General features: G+C 46.7%; 2 protein-coding genes across 2 annotated transcripts; both read right to left on the bottom strand.

The window, feature by feature from the left end:
* Window positions 1-2,005: 2,005 nt before the first annotated feature.
* aar2 (AAR2 splicing factor) lies at window positions 2,006-4,516 on the bottom strand. The gene is made up of 4 exons (XM_076167229.1): window positions 4,408-4,516; window positions 3,358-4,191; window positions 3,015-3,244; window positions 2,006-2,918 (listed from the first exon to the last, which is right to left on the bottom strand). Exons 2-4 carry the CDS (start codon window positions 4,127-4,129, stop codon window positions 2,751-2,753), a joined length of 1,170 nt encoding a protein of 389 aa, XP_076023344.1. The 5' UTR covers window positions 4,130-4,191; window positions 4,408-4,516; the 3' UTR covers window positions 2,006-2,750.
* Window positions 4,517-7,798: 3,282 nt separating this feature from the next.
* prpf6 (PRP6 pre-mRNA processing factor 6 homolog (S. cerevisiae)) lies at window positions 7,799-17,547 on the bottom strand. The gene is made up of 21 exons (XM_076166907.1): window positions 17,337-17,547; window positions 16,090-16,252; window positions 15,856-15,974; window positions 15,640-15,718; window positions 15,280-15,456; window positions 14,703-14,831; window positions 14,435-14,529; window positions 14,180-14,336; window positions 13,837-13,999; window positions 12,946-13,064; window positions 12,614-12,832; window positions 11,697-11,819; window positions 11,441-11,562; window positions 11,195-11,333; window positions 10,993-11,112; window positions 9,887-10,063; window positions 9,661-9,794; window positions 9,165-9,256; window positions 8,796-8,910; window positions 8,428-8,554; window positions 7,799-8,338 (listed from the first exon to the last, which is right to left on the bottom strand). Exons 1-21 carry the CDS (start codon window positions 17,519-17,521, stop codon window positions 8,186-8,188), a joined length of 2,907 nt encoding a protein of 968 aa, XP_076023022.1. The 5' UTR covers window positions 17,522-17,547; the 3' UTR covers window positions 7,799-8,185.
* Between the last annotated feature and the right edge of the window lie 2,373 nt (window positions 17,548-19,920).

Genomic DNA, 19,920 nt, shown 5'->3' with positions numbered 1-19,920 from the left:
ATTATTACCTGAAAGCCATGAGTTTGCACTTACGCACTTTTACAGACAAGGAATCAAAAACGCAACTTAAGCTTGTAAATACGAGTTTGGCTATGTGGTCTGGCTAGAACAGTGAGAGAAAAAAAGACAGCAAACCTCCAACATCTTTCCCACATGTACTCATGCCACACAGCCAATTAGCACACGCCCACTCTGGCAACGCATTCATTACAATCATGCAGCTTACTACATATCAAAGTGTTCAAAGAGAGAGAGAGAGAGAGAGAGAGAGAGAGAGAGAGAGAGAGAGAGAGAGAGAGAGAGAGAGAGAGAGAATCAGTTGTTATTCTGTTTTAAGATTTCCTGCAGATGCCGATCGGAGACTCTTGGGTCAATCGATAGGTGAGTTAAGGAGTATATACACAATTAAACACCTGACTCCTTCACTCAATAATAATTCACATCAAATCCAATGGCAGTGCTCAGCCAAAAAGCCCCCAGTCCACACACACACACACACACACACACACACACACGTGCACGCATACATCCGTCCTGGTTGCTGGCGTGACGGGGAGGAGAGAGGGTGAGTGACTGAGGGAGAAACAGAGGGGCCTGTGTTTATACTGGCCGGGTGAGCGGCTCGCCAGCCCCCATGGAAATGGCCGCCCCACGTCTAATGGGGAGAAAGCCGCCGGCATGACTGACGGGGCCCTGCCCGGCTTTGAGGTTTCTGCACAATCACTGCAGCTCGCTCCCAATGTGCCTGGGTCCCGGGGCGGACACACCAAATGAAACAAATAAGAGAGATTAAAAGGAAATGGTTGCCATTCCAGAACATGGCAGGAGAGGGTTACAGAGGGTTACAGAGGACAACCGGGTGAATACGGCGCAAAAAGCCGGACACTTAATGAGTTGTGTGCTGAGTCGCTGCAATTCCAAAGATAATGGAGGGTCTGGAATGCCAAGGACGTCCCAACAGTGTCATTTCTGAGACTGTCTTCATTGACAATCTACAGTATTTCCTCCCCAGAGGGGAAAATTAATCTACAAATGATTGGCTTATATTTCCTTCCATGTTGTGCTGATATGTTTCCACCATGTGTTCCAAGCCATTTTCTCCGTGTAATTGCTTTCAAAAGGAAAATAACAACCAGCTCAGGGGCCTCGGCGACCTCACAGTGGACCACAAATACAGGACTGATCTTCTTTTAAGATGTGTGTAAATTTTCAAGAAGGGAATTGGCCGAGTTAAACCCAGCATTACCGTCCGTTTCACAATACCATCTGTCTTCTGGGAACAGAGAGGCGCTCTTGTATTGGCATTTGGATCTCCATCAACAGGGCCAGACTCTATTGATTCACATAATTACATTAGATGGCTTTAGTCCTGTTCACAGCAGCTTTAGGGTTATGGACGGTTTCTCAGAGCAGCAGGGTATCAAAGCAGAGACGCCCAGCTGCAGAGACAGAAGGCACACGGACGGCGGGCGGAGGAGAAAAATGGGTGGATGGATGAACGACCCGACAGGCCCAACATAAGGTCTGCGTCCATTCATCACGGTCGGGGGAAGGGGATATGCAAGCTATTGATCTTTGACCTTTTTTCACACACACACATGCCTACACACACGCATTCACAGCCAATAAATTGTGCGTAATTATGTTATCCAGTTTGTCCGTTCGCTGCCTGTGAGCGCCACCCTGCTTCCTCCACCTGCCATCTCCCCACAAATCTTCTTAGTGTGTATTGTAAACGCTCAGAACGGCCTCTCACTGCAGCTGCCTGGCTTTAACTCACAGCAGAGCAGGTTAAGGCCGTGGAGCTTACGCTGATTTCCACCCCGACATGCTTAGCGCCCACCGCCAAATACAGCCAGCATCCACTTCCTTCAACTTATAGAACCCAAGCTTCTTATTCCCATTTCACATCCTGTATATAAGAAGTGCAACCATCTCTATTTAATTAAACTTCATTTTAAGGCTCTTGACTGCCACCTAGTGGAAGAGAATAATCACAACTCAGTTAATATCAAATGTTGTGTATTTATCAAAGGGTGTGTTGAATTATGTTACATAGATAGAAAAGGCCACAAAAATGCTTAAGAGTGATCCTTCTGTAAACTCAATGACAGAAATATTGATTCCTCAGACACAGCAGTGAAGGATGAAGATGCTTTTTCCAGACCCATGGAATCACAGCAATCACACTGCAGTGGAGACGTTCCACTGTCTCACAGGCTGCTGCTTCAACTCCAAAGGCTGATACAGAAATCTTTCACAGGATCACTTTGTGATTTCATAAACATTGGTTCGATGGATGTTCATCATCATCATAATTCTTTGCATAATTCTTTGCTTAAATTTTTAGTTATTATTCAACTGAACAAGTCATGAATACTCCATTGAGAATTGATTTTATTAACAAATATCTGAAGGAAAGTTCATCTTCAGCATTAGATGGCGCATGCTGTACTTACAAAACTTAACCACCAGGGGGCGTTGTTGACCTTAACGTATCCAACACTCCTGGTGATATCATTTACAGTGCATGTACATCTGGGTCCGATGTAAAATACACAGGAATCATTGTACAAACAACATTTAACGGCTTCAAAATATATTGTTAGACAACTATTGGTGTTTTAAAAACTAAGACACCAGGTAAGTGCAGCACTGCGGTGACCCAGGAGCTGTGGTTCATCTAAAGCCAGTGGAGAAACTTCAGATCTGACAGGCTGCTGCTGGTTCAAGTCCAGAGAGGAGCAGTGTCAGTCCATCGCGATGCCTTCAGGGAGCTCAACCACCACGGGGGCGCAGTCCTCCATGTCTGCGTCAAAATCCCAGCGGAACTTCTTAGTCAGGTGGGCTTTGAACTTCTCCGCTCTCTTCCGCAGTGAGCCGTCCACCCCGGGCCCCGAGGCAAACTGGAAGAAGTCCTGTGGAGACAAAGTTGTGTTTTTATTCTATCCTAGGTCACAGTCACGACTCTGAGGTGAGACGTGCGTCGGACTGTGGAGCGTCCGTTGGCCTACCTGTAGCGTGGAGGTGAGGAAGTTGTCCTGTGACACGATGTCGACGAAGAAGTCCGGTGGAACTTCCCCGAGCTGATGGTAGAGCACGGCGATGAGGCCCAGGTAGAGCTCCTTGTGCCTCCTGATGGCCTCCTCTGCCCGGCACAGGAGAGCCAGCAGACCCTTCCAGTGCTCAAAGCCCTCGTACACGTTTCCAATGATGAAGCACACAAAGGCAAACTGCAGCTCACCTGAAAGGCCAAAGAAGAAGACAGCTTCAACCAAAATCAAATCCTTCTGTGAGATCATAGAATAGAATCTGTGTGTATATAGGTCAAACATGAATGATCCTCCAGGGCCTCACCCAGCAGGTCCAGAGGCCGCAGTTTGTGGTGCGTCTCCAGCAGGGTCTCCATGGCGTAGGTCAGGTCCAGGCTGTACTGGGTGATCTCTGCGGGCGTGGCCCCAGGGGGATACATCTTCTCGGGGATGACTGAGAACCGTAGCTCCGTCCCCTCCCTCGGCTTCATCCGGGGCAGCTTGTCCAGTCCCTCCCTCATGCTCTGGCAGGCCGTGTCGTTCCTGGGCAGGTTCTGCTCCTCTCTGTCCTTGGTGTGTGTGAGCTGGAGCTCGGGGATGACGTCGCTGAAGGCGCAGATCCGCCCGGAGAGAGGCTGAAGCTTGGTGGCAACCTCCTCGCTTAAATGGTCAGTGAGGGAGACCCACTTCCTCATGACCTCGTAGGGATACGGTCCCAGGAAAGGGTCCAGGTCTTGCAGGTTGGCCCGGATGCGGTTCACCTCCTCCTCGTTCTGGGAGGCTGTGAAGTTCAGGTCCTCTTCTTTGTTGTCCCAGTTAGCCAGTAGGATCTGTCTGGGTTTGAGGTTGAGGAAGAGGCCCGTCTTTGGGCCGATCTCAGTCCCGCAGCTTGGAGAGTTCACAGAGGAGTAATGGAGGAAATGTAGGCCGGGGGGGATCATCTTTACGCCCCGGAACCGGGGACCGACCTGCCAGCTTTTACAGTCTATCCCGAGCTCTGTGCCCTGAGGAACACCCATCAGCACCAGGGTGGCTCCCTCCTCAAACAACCTGCGAGCGACATCTTGGTCCATGTCCATGCTGCTGCTGTCGGCCATGTCGCTCACTCAGGTCCGCTAACGCTAACTCACTCAACCAGGTAGCACAAAAACTAACTAAACTAACAAAACACAAACGCAGAGTGAGAGATATTCATAATAATTCACAATATTGTATAGGAGCTCATAAAGAGAGCTAAATGAACAGGCTGAAGCTGCTCTGTAAACGAGATCACGTAAGATAGATGCACTTCTTAAATTATCCGCAACCAATAGAACGCAGGTAGGAAAATAACGTAGTTAAAATATTTAAGGTGTAGATTTTAAAGCGTACATACGCATAAACACGTTAAATGAAGAGGTTTTACAGCAGCCGTGGGTAGTTGTTGATGTTTGTCATCGTGAGGGAATCGTTGAGTTGAAACTGTGCAACACATTCGCTGCTCCGGAAAGAAACGTCGATGTGTAACAAAGGTTCCGCAGCGTCGTTGATGCGAACACTACTACAACTGTTATGTATGACCAGCAAGGCGAGGCACGTTTATTTATATAGCACAATTCAAACACAAAGTCAATCCAGAGAGCTTTACAAAAGATAAAATGCAATAAAATAACGTGATAAAAGACACAACATTAAAAAGGCATCAGGCTCACCAGCCGGAAAACAAGCTGCTTTCCCATTCTGCGATCTGTGCTTTGTCCAGCCACTACAGATTGCTGTGTCTTTCAGTCATTTAATTTCCTTCTTCATGAAGTCGAGCCACACAGAATCAATGCACTGTGAGAACAAAGGGCCAGACTGTGAGAACACACTGATGGAATGAATAACAGTACTGATGGGAAGAAGCACCCATTGCTCAATCATAACAAGCAGCCACTAGAGACAGAGAGGGAAAAGATATTTACACTTTGTGGTGGAAATTCTGGTTCTTTGTTTGTACGACAATTGAAGAGAATCAGAAATGAACGGATGAATCGGTTTATTTCTCACAATGCAGTGTGAGTCTGATCAGGTTATGAGGCAGAAAAGACAACAATACCTTACAGTGGTGAGATTAATAACGCCAACGTTAACAAGCTCCTCCATTCTGTCTGTAAATCCCAACAGGGGTGATGGGGAGGTGGGGGGAGAGGGAGACAGAAGCTGGGTATCAACACAGACTAGTTTCTTTCACTATTACTGCTACGATCACAGCCACTACTACTACTACTGCTGCTAGTATTCTTGGTAAAACTAATATTACTGCTATTACTGCCACCAGCACCACCAATATAACTGCAACTACTGTTACTACTGCTGCTGCTTCTACACAGTAATCATTCAGAGGAGCAGAACATTAAAATAAAGTTTTATTATGTGATATGATATGTGGCATACACTCCACAGACTTACTATGTATATGAACAGTGAATGGGTTTAACATGGCTTATTGCAAACAACATTGACACACCTTTGACATTCTGAGTATTTGAATGCATTGTTGATATTTTAGCTTATCTGTGTTTAGTTACAATAAAACATAAAAAGTAGGAATGCTGACATGCACACTGAGAATTTACACACACTTTACATTCATCACACTGTGTTATTGAGTGGATTAGCAGTATTCTGAGTACAGTGGGTCTTTGGTGATCCTCTAGTCTAGTAGATCCAGTGAACCTTTTTACCAAATGATATCTTCATGTGTTACTGGGTTTCCAAAGACCAGAAAGAAACATTCATGTATTTGTCTCTAGTTTATGAGCGCAGGCTGTAGATGGTCTGAAGCTTCTGCCAACAAGTGATTATTGCCTTGATCATGTTAATGACTTTGATCCTTTTCCTCTTCTTTCCCCGTATTTTCTGCCTAGCTGAGCAAGGCACTCTCTTCCCCTGAAACATAGAACCAGACATATTATTGTACAGTTAAATATCTGCTTTGGCCCTGTTCTCATCTGAGATATCACCACTTATTAAGGATCTTTTACAAATCAGTTATTGACCATTTCTTCTGTAATCCATTTTCGCCACCCGCTCCTCTCAACCAACGAGATTTGTTCATAAAGAGGTAAATGTATCCCTATAAAGGTTTGGCCTCACCATGTTGGTAGCGCTGCACTTCTGACTGATGAGCTGCTCCATACTCTCCACCGGCTGCTCCAGGTCCCACTGCTGCTGCCTGCCCCTCTGGCACCGCAGCTGCTGAGTCATAGCATAGATGGAGGCCAAGATGCGACGCTCCTGCCATGAACCAAATCAGTTCCAAACAGAGTCCAAGTTGACTCACCCTGTACTTTACATATAGGATGATCAGTGCAGATGCTGTAAACATTACGCGGTTTCTGTCCATGGTGCTGAAAGAGGACGAGGACGTATGTTGTTTACCTTTCCTGAGGGGCAGTGGTCTCTCTCTTTGCTGGCGTTTAACGCGTCTGTCAAATTCTGAAAATGAAATCACGTCAACGCATATTCAGAAACAGTGACAAACACATGAGGGCAGCGTATCACCAGATACTATAAAGTAGGAGTCCTTCGATCACAGCCCGGACTTTCCACCGGAGTTACTGAATGGAAATGGAAACTCACCAGATTCTGCAGCTCGACCAAGATGACTTCCCTGTAGGAGCCCAGGATGTCTTTATAGTTACATCTGCGTTTAGCACAAGAGGAAGCCAGCAAGAGAAGCACCAGGAAACTACGGACAACAGCTCCTGTCAGACACTACAGGGGATAAGAGGCGTGTGTGTGTGTTAGTACCTGCGGTCTGTGAGAACAAGCAGCACCATGTGTGGATGGATCGAGATCACTCATCCTTCCTTCTGTTTTTACGCCAGATGTCATGATTACGAGTGAGAACACGCTACCATTTAAAGTAGAGGATAATTAATACAAACTTGATTGTCAATGGCGCAATATCAGCTCACGGTGCCGCCTAAATACACACGAAAAATGTCAAAACCCCGGTTACCATTTATCACATTCTACTGCGGGCTCCTCGGGCGAGCGAATCCATCCCTGTCAGAGATCCACAGACGATCTGCGATCATTGTATCCGAGCTGAGCACAGCAGGAACTGTAAACGTCCGTCAGGGTGAAGTTCGCGCTCTGGCGTGCAGAGCAGCTCCGACGCGCCGCTCTGTGCGTTCCAGCGTCATCAAACTCGCTGTCTGCTCTGGTTTCCTTCCCTGTCATGGGCTGCTGGCGCTGGGTTTAGGATTTCACCGAACTCCAGTCCGGTCAAGTTGTGGAAAACTTCTGCAATCAATCACGATCCTTTCATTCTTTCGGTTTCGTTGGGAAGACGCGACACCGAGGAGGAAGAGCGGAGAGAGTGGAGTTATGTTTGTTGGCACTTTGGCGGATGTATTTATCCAAAACTGTAATTTATCACATAAACACATCTCTTCTCATAGAGGGTCTAGGCTGGGTCAGAACAAAGCATGCATCAAATGCATAATAAAATAGGATCAATCATAATTAAAGTTGCGTTTCAAAGGCTTTGTGGAGGAACATCCTGCATGCCTAAATGTACAATTGTTGACACCCGAGCCAAAAGGGTGTGCAGGAGGACTTTGACCTCCGTGATTAAATCCCACACAAGACACTTGCTGACAGTGCCTGGGAACTGCATGGGAGGGACACACTCAAGGAAGAAACAAGCTGCCCACCCAGAGCTGGAGTCACAACAGATCATTTCACTGAATGACTGGTTTGGGCCCAAAGAACAAAAAGGGCAAATTGTGCAATACTTATACTTGTTTATTGGTCACACAGCAGTTGGAGGAAGCCATGTAGAAAAGACACTAGTGCACTATTACAACAGATCAAACAGTCCCTGACAAAAATGTTTATACACACACTGTCAACATGTCACTGCACAGAGACACGAGCAAAACCTGGAACTTTCATTTATCCAAGTGGACCAGTCATGATAAAAAGCAAACCTCCAAAATAAGATGGCAAAAACGAGTCGATGTGAAATTCCTAAAAAGCTTCAGTCCAAATACAAAGGGGGGAGAGGGGAAATCAAAGTAGACGTGTGTTCTGTGTATTTCATTCGGAACAACAGATGAGCTCATCCGTCGCCGCTCTTCACTGGCCGGCTGAGTCCTTATCAGTTCAACTCTCTCGCCATTTTAGAACGTGTTCTTGATCTTGCCGGCCACCTGAGCCAGGATCTCTCCCACCTTCTTCTGCCAGTGGAGGACGTGTTTGGACTCGGCGCACCACAGCTCCCCGTGGCGAGGCTCGGCGTTCTCGCAGCGTTTGCGTACCTCTTCCTGTTGCTCCTGATGGGGAGAGAAGTCGGGAGGTTAGACGCACAAGTCGACATTTCCTGTGATGGCGGACATAGTGCACGACGTGGCGCCATCGCTACCTCTGTGCCGTGCTGCTGCTCAAACTTGTAGAACAGAGCCCAAGCGTCTCCCAGGTCTGGCTCGATCTTCACTGTCCTGAGAAACCACTCTCTGGCCTTGGTGATCTTACGCTCGCTCCAGAACAACCTGATGTGTGTGTGAAGAAATGAATTTGAAAGAGCAAACAACCAAACAACTTGAAACGACGTATGATAGAAGGGGAGGGAGGGAGGGGGAGGGGGAGAGAGAGAGAGAGAGACAGAGACAGACGGAGGGAGGGGGAGAGAGAGAGGGGAGAGAGAGAGAGAGAGAGAGAGAGAGAGAGAGAGAGAGAGAGAGAGAGAGAGAGAGAGAGAGAGAGAGATAAAAAGAAGATTTGCAGTCATACTTGGCCACAGCCAGCAGGACGTGGGGGTCATGTTCACATTTCTTCAAAGCGTCCACACTCTTCGTCTTCCTCTGAGGTCTGGCTTCCAGAAACACTGCTTCAGCCCACAGGATACCTTGTAGGCAGCAAAGAGAAGGAAGAGAAAGTAGGATTACAAAGACATGAATCACTGCGATACATTTGTGCGTTCACGCCTGAACGGAAGGAATGCTGCCCTTGGCATTCCCGTTACCTTTTTGCACCCTGCGGACCTTTTCAAAATACACTGGAACAACTCACATTTGTGTGGTCGTCAAGCTAAAGATGAAAGGTCTCCGTGGTTTCTAACACATGCATGTTCTTCACCCGGCAGTGATAGTAGGTGCTCACCTGAGTTGGGGCATTCCTGCAGGGCTTTGGCCATCAGTGTGTGGGAAATGTTCTTCAGCCCAGCTCGGAATTCCAGCCGCACCGATTCCAACCTGAGGAATCCATTCATTCATGAGTCAGTTTCACTCCAACGTTTCATATTTGTGAAATGAACACTCATCCCTGTTTGTGAGTTTCTGTGGAGTCTTTTCATAGTCAGAGTAAAAGCTTCTGACACTGATATACTTTCTAACTATCTACCGTCTACTATTGATAAACAAGTGAATACAAGTATGCTGGGAGTGAGAGTGGGTGTGCTCTGTCACCAAAATGGGAAGTTGCACAGTTTCCAAAAATGAAAAGTAGAGGCCACCTTTCCAGTTAATCACATAGCCCATAAATAAAATTCATCTTGACACAAAGTTGCTTAACATGCAGTTAACAAAAGCCTCAGGCGGCCAGCTTAGCCTCTTCCTCTCCGGGGAGCGTTTGCATCCGAGTGTATTCATGCTCTCACCACAGCTCGGGGCTCTGGGGGTTCTTGAGTCGGGCCTTCTCCAGGATGGCCCTGGCTCTGGTCAGCTGGCCCACCCGCTCCTCCAGGCGAGACAGCAGCAGCCACAGGGACACCGAGTGAGGACACTTCTTCAACTGCAGCGGCAGAGAGAGAGAGAAAATGAGGTCTGAGGATTCTTTCTGACCGTGTGTTTATGTGTGTGTTGGTGTGTTTGTCAGACGCTCACCCCTTGGTTGTAGGCCTCTCTGGCCTTGTCCATGTTCTCACACTGCTCCTCTATCTGGCCTCGCATCATCCACAGTTTGGGGAAGTCCTCGTAGTGTTTCAGGGCTTCGGTGCACAACTCCTGGGCAGCGTCTATGTTCCCTAATACCCACTCCAGCTTCACCGACTTCATGAACACCTGCACACACACACACACACAAAAGCATTTCAGACGTGTAGATTGTTTAGATTCTATGAAATGGGAAAACCGAAAACTTTAAACTTTAAAAGACCCAGATAGACATGTAAGTTATTGGACATGTAGGTATGATCAATAATTTGAAATGCAAGTATTTCATTAATTTTCTTATCAATTACGCAGCAGTGTAGCTTTGAAATGTGTCAGATCTTTCCCCAGGCGTTGCCTTCATGCCCGACTGCCTCAATAAAGGCACATGATTGTCTTATCTGGCAGAGCAATCTGTGGAGTAAACGCTGCAGTTGGCTCTCTTAACCATATCTGTCAGACAATTCAACACCGATAACTGGAGGGAGTGTGGCCTGGCAGCGACTAGAGAGACCGCTGGCGTGTCTGAGAGCTCTCTTGACAGTATACGTCAACCAGAGTGGCGCTGAGAGCTTCAAGGTGCCGGAACATGGCAAGCCTGAACATGAGGGAGACGTTTGTAGAGAAGCACCAAGTATCCTGCACTATGAAATCAGCCTTAAACCTCGGCTTTAAAGCAGATGAGCCGGGTAAATGCCCAAAGCTGTTTATCTGTCCTATAATCTGGGCCAGAGCGCTACACTGGCACAAGGGCTGTTTGGTGAAGTGTTAGAGAGGGAAAGACAGGTACCTAGGTTACCCTGCACACATTACATTCACCATAGCAGCAAAAGTAAACCCGGCTTTGTTAATCCTTCTAATCTCCCTAATCTCAAAAACAACCTCAGGCTCCCTGACTCTCCTTTCACTCTTCAGCATGTATAATTACCTGATGAATACCTTCTGATTTGGCTTGGATGAATAAATATTTTACGCTCGGTGCACAGATAACTACGACATTTGTTGCAGTGGAGTTACTCTCTCCAGTCTTCTCTGGCAGACGTGCACACACACACACTCACCCTGGCTGTGGGGGCGCTGCTGCGGGCCTTGGCCAGGAGTCGTCGGGCTCGCTCGTACTCATTGTTCTCCGACTCCAGCTTGACGGCCGCCAACCAGATCTCCTCACTGTTGGGGTTAGCCTGCGGGGGGGAGAGAGGAAATAATAAGGACCTTGCGTGACGTGGAGGTGCTCGGTGGAAACGCTTATGTCGCCGTGGTTACCTGGAAGGCCAGGGCGAGGATGCTTCTGGCTGCGGGAACGTCCTCGGCCAGCCACTTGGACTTGGCCCCCATCAGCCACAGGACCTCAGCTTTGGGACAGTGAGCGACGGCCCTCTGGAGCAGAGCCTCCAAAGACTCCCTGAGAGACGAGGAGGAGGAGGGGAGGAGTGAGGATGGTCCAGTGTTCAAAATGGATCCTTAAGTCAAATTTCAAATGGTGCACAGAAGCTAAATGCTAAACTTCACCTGGTGCCGTGGTTTTTCTCAAAGTAGGCAGCTCGTAGCCACACACTCTTTTTACTGGGGAACACCTGCAGGGAGTGTGCGTAGATGGCCCTGGCACACTCCAGCGCCCCGTGAGAAACACACTGAAGCAACAAAACACACAAGAGCCCCGGTTAAGTATGAAGTTCATGAACAGTTTTCATCTGTGGGCAAGGGTCAGGATTTATTTCACCGACCCTTTAGTTATCTTGAGTTTTTGTCAAAGCGAAACACTCACACTCTCTGAATCCTCCATCCAGGTGTGTTTGCGATCCTCCTCCTCAATGCCGATCCCGATGACGGCTCTTATTACGGCCTGGCACGTAGCCACGCTGCCTGCTTTGTCGCACTCCTCGGCATCCTGCAGGACAACAAGACACACATTTACTGAGAGAGAGAGATAAAGAGGAGATTTGGGTGGCAGGCAGAAGGACAGTCTTTCATAGACCTCAATAGGTAATACATGAGATCTGTCAGAGGAAATGTGTTATGGCTGTGACCCCAAAATGAACCTGGATCACTGACCGAAGTTAGTTTAGACTAATTACAAACAGCTCACAGATGAATAGATAAGATGTCTGCACAAAGGAGTGTTGTTGGAAGGATTGTGAACCAGCTCCCGGTCTCTCATCCCACTGGAGCATTTCTTTATGCGCTGCCAAATCCTGTTATTTTGAAATTCATTCTTTACCGATGTTACAAAAGCTTTACAGGAAAGCAGCCTTGATTTGACCCCTGATAATAACACAGCGTGCCGCTGCATTAGAGGGATGGCCAAGGAAAGGAAAGAAGAATGTGACTGCACAAAGAAACCTCACTTCATAAAAGGCCAATCACCACAAATTCGTTGCAAGTTTGCCAACGTATGCTGGCGCGTTTTCAAAGCCCAGACCCCAGCGCACGTTACAGTCACTCCCTTACCAAACACACATAACAACCGCAGTTTAACATGTCAAACCTGTCATTTTTATAGCCCTGCAAATTACACCTTTCTCCTCATATACTGACGAGTTTGCATTCTAGATGAAAAAGCAGCACTTGACGGTCGTTGTTGAAAATAGAGGACATGTTGCTCCATACACAAACGTTACCTGTTAACACCAGGTAAGGCTGAATAGGTGGGGTTAAGTCATTCTCTGTCTTTCTCTCACACACCTGTATCCATTGTTCGCGGTTGATCTCCACGCCGTTGGCCCGCAGCGAGGTGATGGCTCTGTCGATGATCTTCTCCACCATCTGCGTGTTGCCGTTGGCCTCCTCCAGCTTGGCGGCGGTGATCCAGATGTGGCGGTCGGTGGGGATGTTCTCTCGGGCTTTGTTCAGGACGCGGCGGGCGTTCTCGTACGTCTCCAAGCGGGCGAGCGCCAGCCACAACTAGAGAGGGTGGAAATGAGAGACGCGGGTAGAGCGATATGTATGGGGAGAGGGGTCGTATTGCAACAGGTGACATGTCATTAATCCTATACGCCGCGTTTGAATCTGGCTACCTCCACACTCGTAGGGCAACACTCCACGGCTCTGCTCAGCATGATCCTGGCGTCCTCCGGCTCCTCCAGCTCAACGGCCGTCTTCCACAGACGCACCGACTTGGACACGTTCTCCAGAGCTACAGGACAGAGGCGTTACACAGAGTGTCAAGTCACGGTCCATTATTTTGGAGATTCGTCTCAATCTACTGATTATTTGGAGTGCGTGTCCATCGGAGAAGAGTGTGTAAGAACGACAACAAATGTATCACTGCAAACTTCTAATTCGCACGTGAAATAATTCCAGTAAATCATCATAATTGTTTAACTGTCACACTCATGACGAAAGGAATTAAAATCATTGAATCGATACAATCTAGAAGGGGCTGCAGTATGACTTTGACTCACTCTACACATTTACGACTGCATTTACAGTTGTCAACAACAAGTGGGAGCTACAAAGGAAAGGAAATGGAAGCATAATGACGCCAACATAAAAACAAACTGCACTAAAACTAAAGTTCAACCCCTAAAGGCTGAGGGCTGCGTTAATGTTTGTGTGTGTGTGTGTGTGTGTAATGGGAGAGAAGCGGAGCAGGAGTAACTGAGCGTGAAGGGGCGGAGTGAGCTCTTCCACAGAGGAAGCCGTGCATCCATCTCTGTCAGTGGGGTATGCTGCTGGGCTGTTGTAATGCCGGGCGCTGACATCGCGGTTCAAATGAGGTGTGTGACTCTGACAAGGAGCCAAACGGCGCGGCTGCCAAATGGAAACCCTTGTGAAATCTTTTTAAACAACCCAGTGATTTTACGACGCTGCTGCTGACAGATCCAGACTAGTTTTCAATTTCCGCCCCACATTCCATTCAAAAACATTTACTATATCGTGTTATAAAGCCACGGGGGCCGCCTCACCCTTCCTGAGGACTCGCTTCTTGGCCCGGATGTCCGTCTCCAGCTCCGCGGCTCGGATGTAGATGCGGACGGACTGGGGTAAGTGCCGCACAGCCTGGGCCACCACGGCTTTGGCTGTGTCGCCTGGCTGGAGCCGGGCCGCCTCCAACCACACGTCCTCACTCTGGAGGGAGCAGAGGAAACATTAAGTGAGATCAAAGCCCGTGGTGAGGTGACGCTGAATAACGGTAGCACAGCCAGGACAAAGGTATTTCATTCATGAGTTACTAACATTGTACAAGTGACATTTTATGTGGGCAGGAAGAGGTGAGGTTTTTGGAGTTAAGTCTCCTCCATCTCTTACCTTGGGACACATCTCAGTGCCTTTCATGATGAGATTTCGGGCCACCTGCAGTTTGCCGGTCACCTCCTCCAGCCTAGCTGAGGCGATCCACGCGGGCGGGTGGTGCGGGTTCGTCTCCCTCACCGACTTCAGCAGGAGACGAGCCTTTTTGATGTCACTGGATGTAGACGGACAAAAACAAACAGTCAGAGACACATTCGTCTTTCAAACAAAAACAATTGATATGTGGTGCAGGTCGAGTCCAAATGTCGCCACCTAATGTCGCCTCCGTGGGTGGGAATCATGGAGTTGAGATCTGTCAGGTAACCTTTAGGATCCACCACGGTCTGTCCACTCACTGAGTCAGACACCTGCAGGCAGACGACACAAGTGAGAAGGAATCAATTGATTGAATGTTTCAGGATAATAACAAGAGACTAAGATGGAGTGTACACACTAGTAACAACACAGACACCTCATCTAAAATTGAAAGATTGAAGCCACGTGCTAGTTAGTAATGTTAAGGCATTTATCTCTACTTTACCTGGCTGAGCCTCATGTCCATGAGTGTGTTCCTGGCCTGCCCGATCTTCCTCATGTCCAGCTCACCTGTTCCCGGTGTCATCAGGCCAGGGGTCATGCTTCCAGGGTAAGGTGTGTTAAGACCACCCAGCTAGGAGAGAGAGGATATTCAACAGTAATTGAGCGGAGCCGGTGAGTGTATCGTCACGGCACCGCGAGCATGCCGCATGAAAGTGCACCAAGATCATGTGACGCTGAAGTCTCGACTGTAAGTGATATCTCAGAGAATTCCTGCAAGTGTCAGCAACAGACTTTTGTAAATAATCTACTAGGCATTCCTATTTATTTGACATAAAAGCAAACAGTAATGCATGCCGCTTGTAAGCACATAACGGACCGATAACGGTCTGTGTTCACTATTGTCTTGTTTGATAGTTTACACCTTTACAGCAAACAGGAGCACATCTACAGCCGGGGTGATTTACTGGGTGAAGCATGTTTAAACTGAGATAGTCCGACTCCTGCTGGCTCATACGGAAAACTACACGCTTGAGAGGCGACATCGCCGTGGCTGCTTCTGTATGTGCGTGTGTACTGACCCCCTGCAGAGGGTCGACGCTGGTGTGGTTCTCTCCGGTCTGCAGGTGCTTGGAGAAGAAGCTGTCCGGCACGGGGGTGAGCTTCTCGTATCGGGGGTTCCTCTGCCGCTTGTTCCTCGCATCTCCCACCTCAGGGATGCTCAGCCACTCTTCCTCCGACACCTCTGCCAGCTTCCTCTGTAGCAGGAGATAGAGATGATAATAAAGAAGGGAGAAAGGGAGTCTATCAGACTCACACTGCCTGTTCTTTTGTGAAAACATTTCAATCAAATTATCTTCTATGGATTCTCAAAATGACTTGACCTACTTATTTGATGAGACACTGAAAAGCTAAAATTTTCACTTTTTCAGTTTTTGTACCTTTAGATCGGAGAACTGTTGCTGGATTTTGGGTCGCTCCATACGGTATTTCTCAATCTCCTCTTTCTCTCTCAACTCTCTGTAAACACACAGCACAGCCATTGAAACAAAGGCCTCCGCAATGACAGCATCATGTCAAATCCAGAGAGTATAGACCTGAGCTTCAGGATAAAAACAAGAGACTATGATGGAGTGTACACTACTCGTGTCTCTCACCTTCTCTCTTTGCGCCTCTCATCCATCCTCTTGTCCAGTGCAGCATATATGGCATCTGCTTCTTCATCGTCTTTCTCATAGGGCCCACTGGAGAACAAGCTACCAGCGTATCCGTTAAACTAACAGGGAGAAAATGTGATCAAAAAATGGAAAACTGTCACTTCTGAGCAGCGAATGTCATTTCCAAAAGCCCCACGTCAGGTGAACCTCTAATAAAACACAGTTCATTCCCACCTCATCATAGTTGGTGTCGTTAAGATCTTCATCATCATCATCCTGATTCTTTTTCATTTGGTCTCCAACTGTCCTTTTCCCCGGGGGTGCATGTCGGTCGTCCACTGGATCATTGGCATCACGAGCAGGACCGATATCAGATCGGGTGGTGAAACCTGTGGCACTGTAACGGAGACAGATGACATCAATCAATGTTGAACCATCACATGCTGTTCAAACTAGTGATTACTACACAACAAACATGATCACCTGATTACATCACGGCTCGCTCTGATTACAGTTTGACTGTTTTGTTTTACGCTCGACTACGTCACACTGACTGACCGGCTTCTCTAAAGAACAATGGAGGAGGACATCATTAAGAGATTTGGGCCCCCAGACTGCAGGCTTACTTGTGGTTCATAGCATCTCCAAATGTAGCACGAGAGGCAGAGTCTTAAGTTATCTGACTCCTCTCTTGTGGGACCATCTTCCAGATTCGGTCGAGAGGGGTGGACACCCTCACTATCTTTGAGTGTAGGCTTAAAACTTTCCTTTTTGATAAAACATATAGTCAGTGTCATCCAGGCTATCCTTGGGTCGGCCCTTAGTTATGTTGCTATAGGCTTAGATGTTGCTTTTCTGTGGTCTCTCGTCCCACAAGTTGGTGTGGAAGCCTGTCCTGTAGAGATGAAGACCCTGTCCTGCTATTAGTATTAATATCATTCATCATATTTACACTTGTTCTTGTACTGTAATCGTTGCTGTTGCAGTGCCTCTCTGTGTGTATAAATTGTATAAATTAAGTTGAATTGAATCGATCACTTGCACTCAAGACACCAGCATGCAAACCAGTGCACCCAATTGAAGACAAAACATCAGAAGCTATCATATTAATGTGTTAACGTCATGATAGTTAGTCTAATGAGACCATAACCAAGTTTCAACAACTTCATATCAGCAGGTAGAGGAGACTTCAAGCTACTATAGACAGGTGAGTGTGATGTATAATTACAAGTATACAAAGTATTGGCGATGTATCTAATAGTTTCATTACCAGGACTGCGTGCATGTAGCACACAGCTAATTTTACATCTGTGACATTGATTTTTGCATAGTGTTCCCAATTATGACTCAAATCGGCTCAGTTTCCTAGACGTGCGGCTCACATAACAAACTAGATTATTTAAAGCATACAGGCTTCTCATAAACCTAAACAAGAGCGCTAACTACTCGGCTAGTTAGCTCGCTAGTTAGCCACGGCTTACCCTCGACCGAGACCGGGCACGTAGCCCAGCGGGGCGGGCATCCCCAGGAACGGCTTCTTCTTCTTCCCCATCAGCGGGGAGGCGAGGGGCACTATCGGGAGAGCATTGCCCGCGGCCGCCCCGGCGCCCCCCGCAGACCCTTTCGAGACAATTTTAGTCGTATGTTTCGCCCCGGCGGTAGCCATCGTTGCGTGCACGGCGAGGCTGTTCAGCGCCGGAAAAACAACAGTCTAGCTTCCGGTCCCGGATTCTGCCCTGCTTTCCCTCCAGAAACATCCGTTCTTTTTTGCAACAGCGCCCCCACAGGTTGATGTCATATTAGTTTAATTTCCATTCAATTCACATTCATCGATGCAATGAATGTGTAACGTTGATAGACACGTTTAACTGTTTCTGTGATTTAAGTTACTTTATTCATTTTCTGATCGGAATCTTTATAGTCTTGTCGTCCATTTGCCAGTTTTCCGCGGCAGCCACAGGAGGGCGCTACACGCAAATGAAAAGGCTTGTGGGATTTATAATCAGTTCCAGTATATCGTTTGACTAATGAGTCATCTTTGTTAATATATCCAAGTTAATATATCCAAGTTGGAATAACCTTCTGCTATTTTTATATGAATAATATTCATAGAAATGTCATTTATTTGTAAAATTGTGTCAGCATAGTACTTGTATTCTGTATGATTTCCAATATTTCCTTTCTTTATTATATTGTCTGTGTGCTTTTGCTTAACAGTATCTTTCCAATTTGTCACTCAAACCACATCAAATAAACCTGGTCATTAATAAAACGTTATTAATGAGCATCTTTCCCTTTTATAAAATTCATGAGGTGAACTCCCTTGACTCCCCTGAGTGTCAAACCCATGATGGAATATATGAGCTGATTTTTGCTTAAAGACCCAGTCAGACCCCTGAACGTTGCTTATTGTTTTAATGAACTTCCCGATAATCTCTCTGGGGGCCATCTCTTCTCTGGGCACCCCCACTCTCAGCCATAAAACCTTTTTTATTGGACTCACTCAAGCTTTCTCCAGAGCGCAGTATGAGCAGTTAATAAAACATTGAAATGGACTCTGCCGTATTTTCATTGAAGGGTTATTTAGATGCAAAGTTGATGGAGGCATATATTTCAGAACTGATTCCAGTGTAATGGTGGCAGACACGTGTTAGTTTGTCACAGCAATACATTTTCCTCTATTATGAGTGAAAATGACTCAGGGTGGACAGTCTATACTCAAACATGAGGCAAGGTACTGCAATAAAAGTAATTCAAATATTACATGACATTTCTAGGCTTTATCTCTTGAGATGAAGTGTGGCCATACATCAATTAGCTTCAATCACATTTAACTTCAGCCATCCCCCGCTTGAGCCTGAGCGCGGGCTTGTACGTTTTTCTTCATTTACATTGCCTGGAGGGTGGACATTATTTCACTCCTGGGAAAAGATGCTATGATGAAAATGGACTGTCAGCCACATCAGGAGATTTATTGCTCACACAGCCGAGGAGAAATTTACACATGAAGCACTACTCATGACTTGACTTCAGCACAGCTATTAACAGGGGCCGCTTTTACTTTTCTGTCATTATTTCAATGATTATTCATTTCATGTGGGTGATTTTAATAATCATGTACAGGAGCTGGCATAACATGTGACTGTAATTCATATCATATACTGCACACAGGAATTAGATACCAGATAACAGTATATTATTGATACAGGTCAGTTTCATTTGTGCTAAATAACAGTGGTAGTGTGCATATAGTCCAGTTCTTAATTTGAAAATGAATGGTCCTCTTTTTTTCTCTTAGGAATATTAACCACACAAATAATACATGCAAATATCTGAGCATATACACTGAAATACAACATGGCCAGCACCTTGGCCTCACACACACAGATCTGCGCTTTTGGTGGTCATGTCAGTTCCAGCAGGAGTCAGAGGACAGCTGATATCTGAAGGTCATGGAGGAAAGAGGCAGAGGCAGAAACAGTAGTCCAGCCAGGGATCATGCTATCATCATTCCCTCTGATGTGCCGCCATGATATATTGGCAGTGATTCTTGTTAAAGCAGCTGTGAGCTGGAATCAGAGTGGAATAAGGATACTGTGAAAACATTCCTCTCAACTACACCTATGTGAAATAAACGGTATCCTAGATGTGGAGAAGGAGAAACAGTGATGATGATGATGAGTCATATAGAACGTGTTGATACCTCTTTGCAAACACGCTCACACCACATTGTGATGTTTTTAAAATGCAAATCCAAAGAGCTCACCATAAAAAGGCCGTGATTCCTCAGCACATGCAGCCGATAGCAACCATCTGGACATTTTGAGCATACTGAAGACAAGATGATAATTCCCCTGTGTTAGACTAACCATTAGTGTGATTCGCCTATTTGAGGAAAAACTGAATGATTTAATGGCTTTGCCTATTTTTCAACAAAGACTAATCGCTTCATTTTCACTGAATTGCACAGTGGGTGAGGACGATTCGTTAAATAACATCCCCTTTTTTCATGAATAATTCTTTATGGAGAGTGTAATTGATGATTTTATATTACAGATGGCTTAC

This window comes from Genypterus blacodes, unplaced genomic scaffold, assembly GCF_046128005.1.
Source record: "Genypterus blacodes isolate CSIRO-AG114 ecotype Tasmania unplaced genomic scaffold, CSIRO-AGI_Gbla_v1 ptg000156l_1, whole genome shotgun sequence".
Taxonomy (NCBI): domain Eukaryota; kingdom Metazoa; phylum Chordata; class Actinopteri; order Ophidiiformes; family Ophidiidae; genus Genypterus; species Genypterus blacodes.
This window is presented reverse-complemented; position numbering and strand designations above follow the sequence as displayed.

Coding starts and splice junctions, on each gene's coding strand:
- aar2 (XM_076167229.1), bottom strand. CDS start 4,129: ATGGCCGACAGCAGCAGCATGGACATGGACCAAGATGTCGCTCGCAGG. Junction 3,245..3,357: donor GCGGCCTCTGGACCTGCTGG/GTGAGGCCCTGG, acceptor TTGGCCTTTCAG/GTGAGCTGCAGTTTGCCTTT. Junction 2,919..3,014: donor TCCTCACCTCCACGCTACAG/GTAGGCCAACGG, acceptor TTGTCTCCACAG/GACTTCTTCCAGTTTGCCTC.
- prpf6 (XM_076166907.1), bottom strand. CDS start 17,521: ATGGCTACCGCCGGGGCGAAACATACGACTAAAATTGTCTCGAAAGGG. Junction 15,719..15,855: donor GAGAGGCGCAAAGAGAGAAG/GTGAGAGACACG, acceptor GTGTGTTTACAG/AGAGTTGAGAGAGAAAGAGG. Junction 14,832..15,279: donor GCGTCGACCCTCTGCAGGGG/GTCAGTACACAC, acceptor TCTCTCTCCTAG/CTGGGTGGTCTTAACACACC.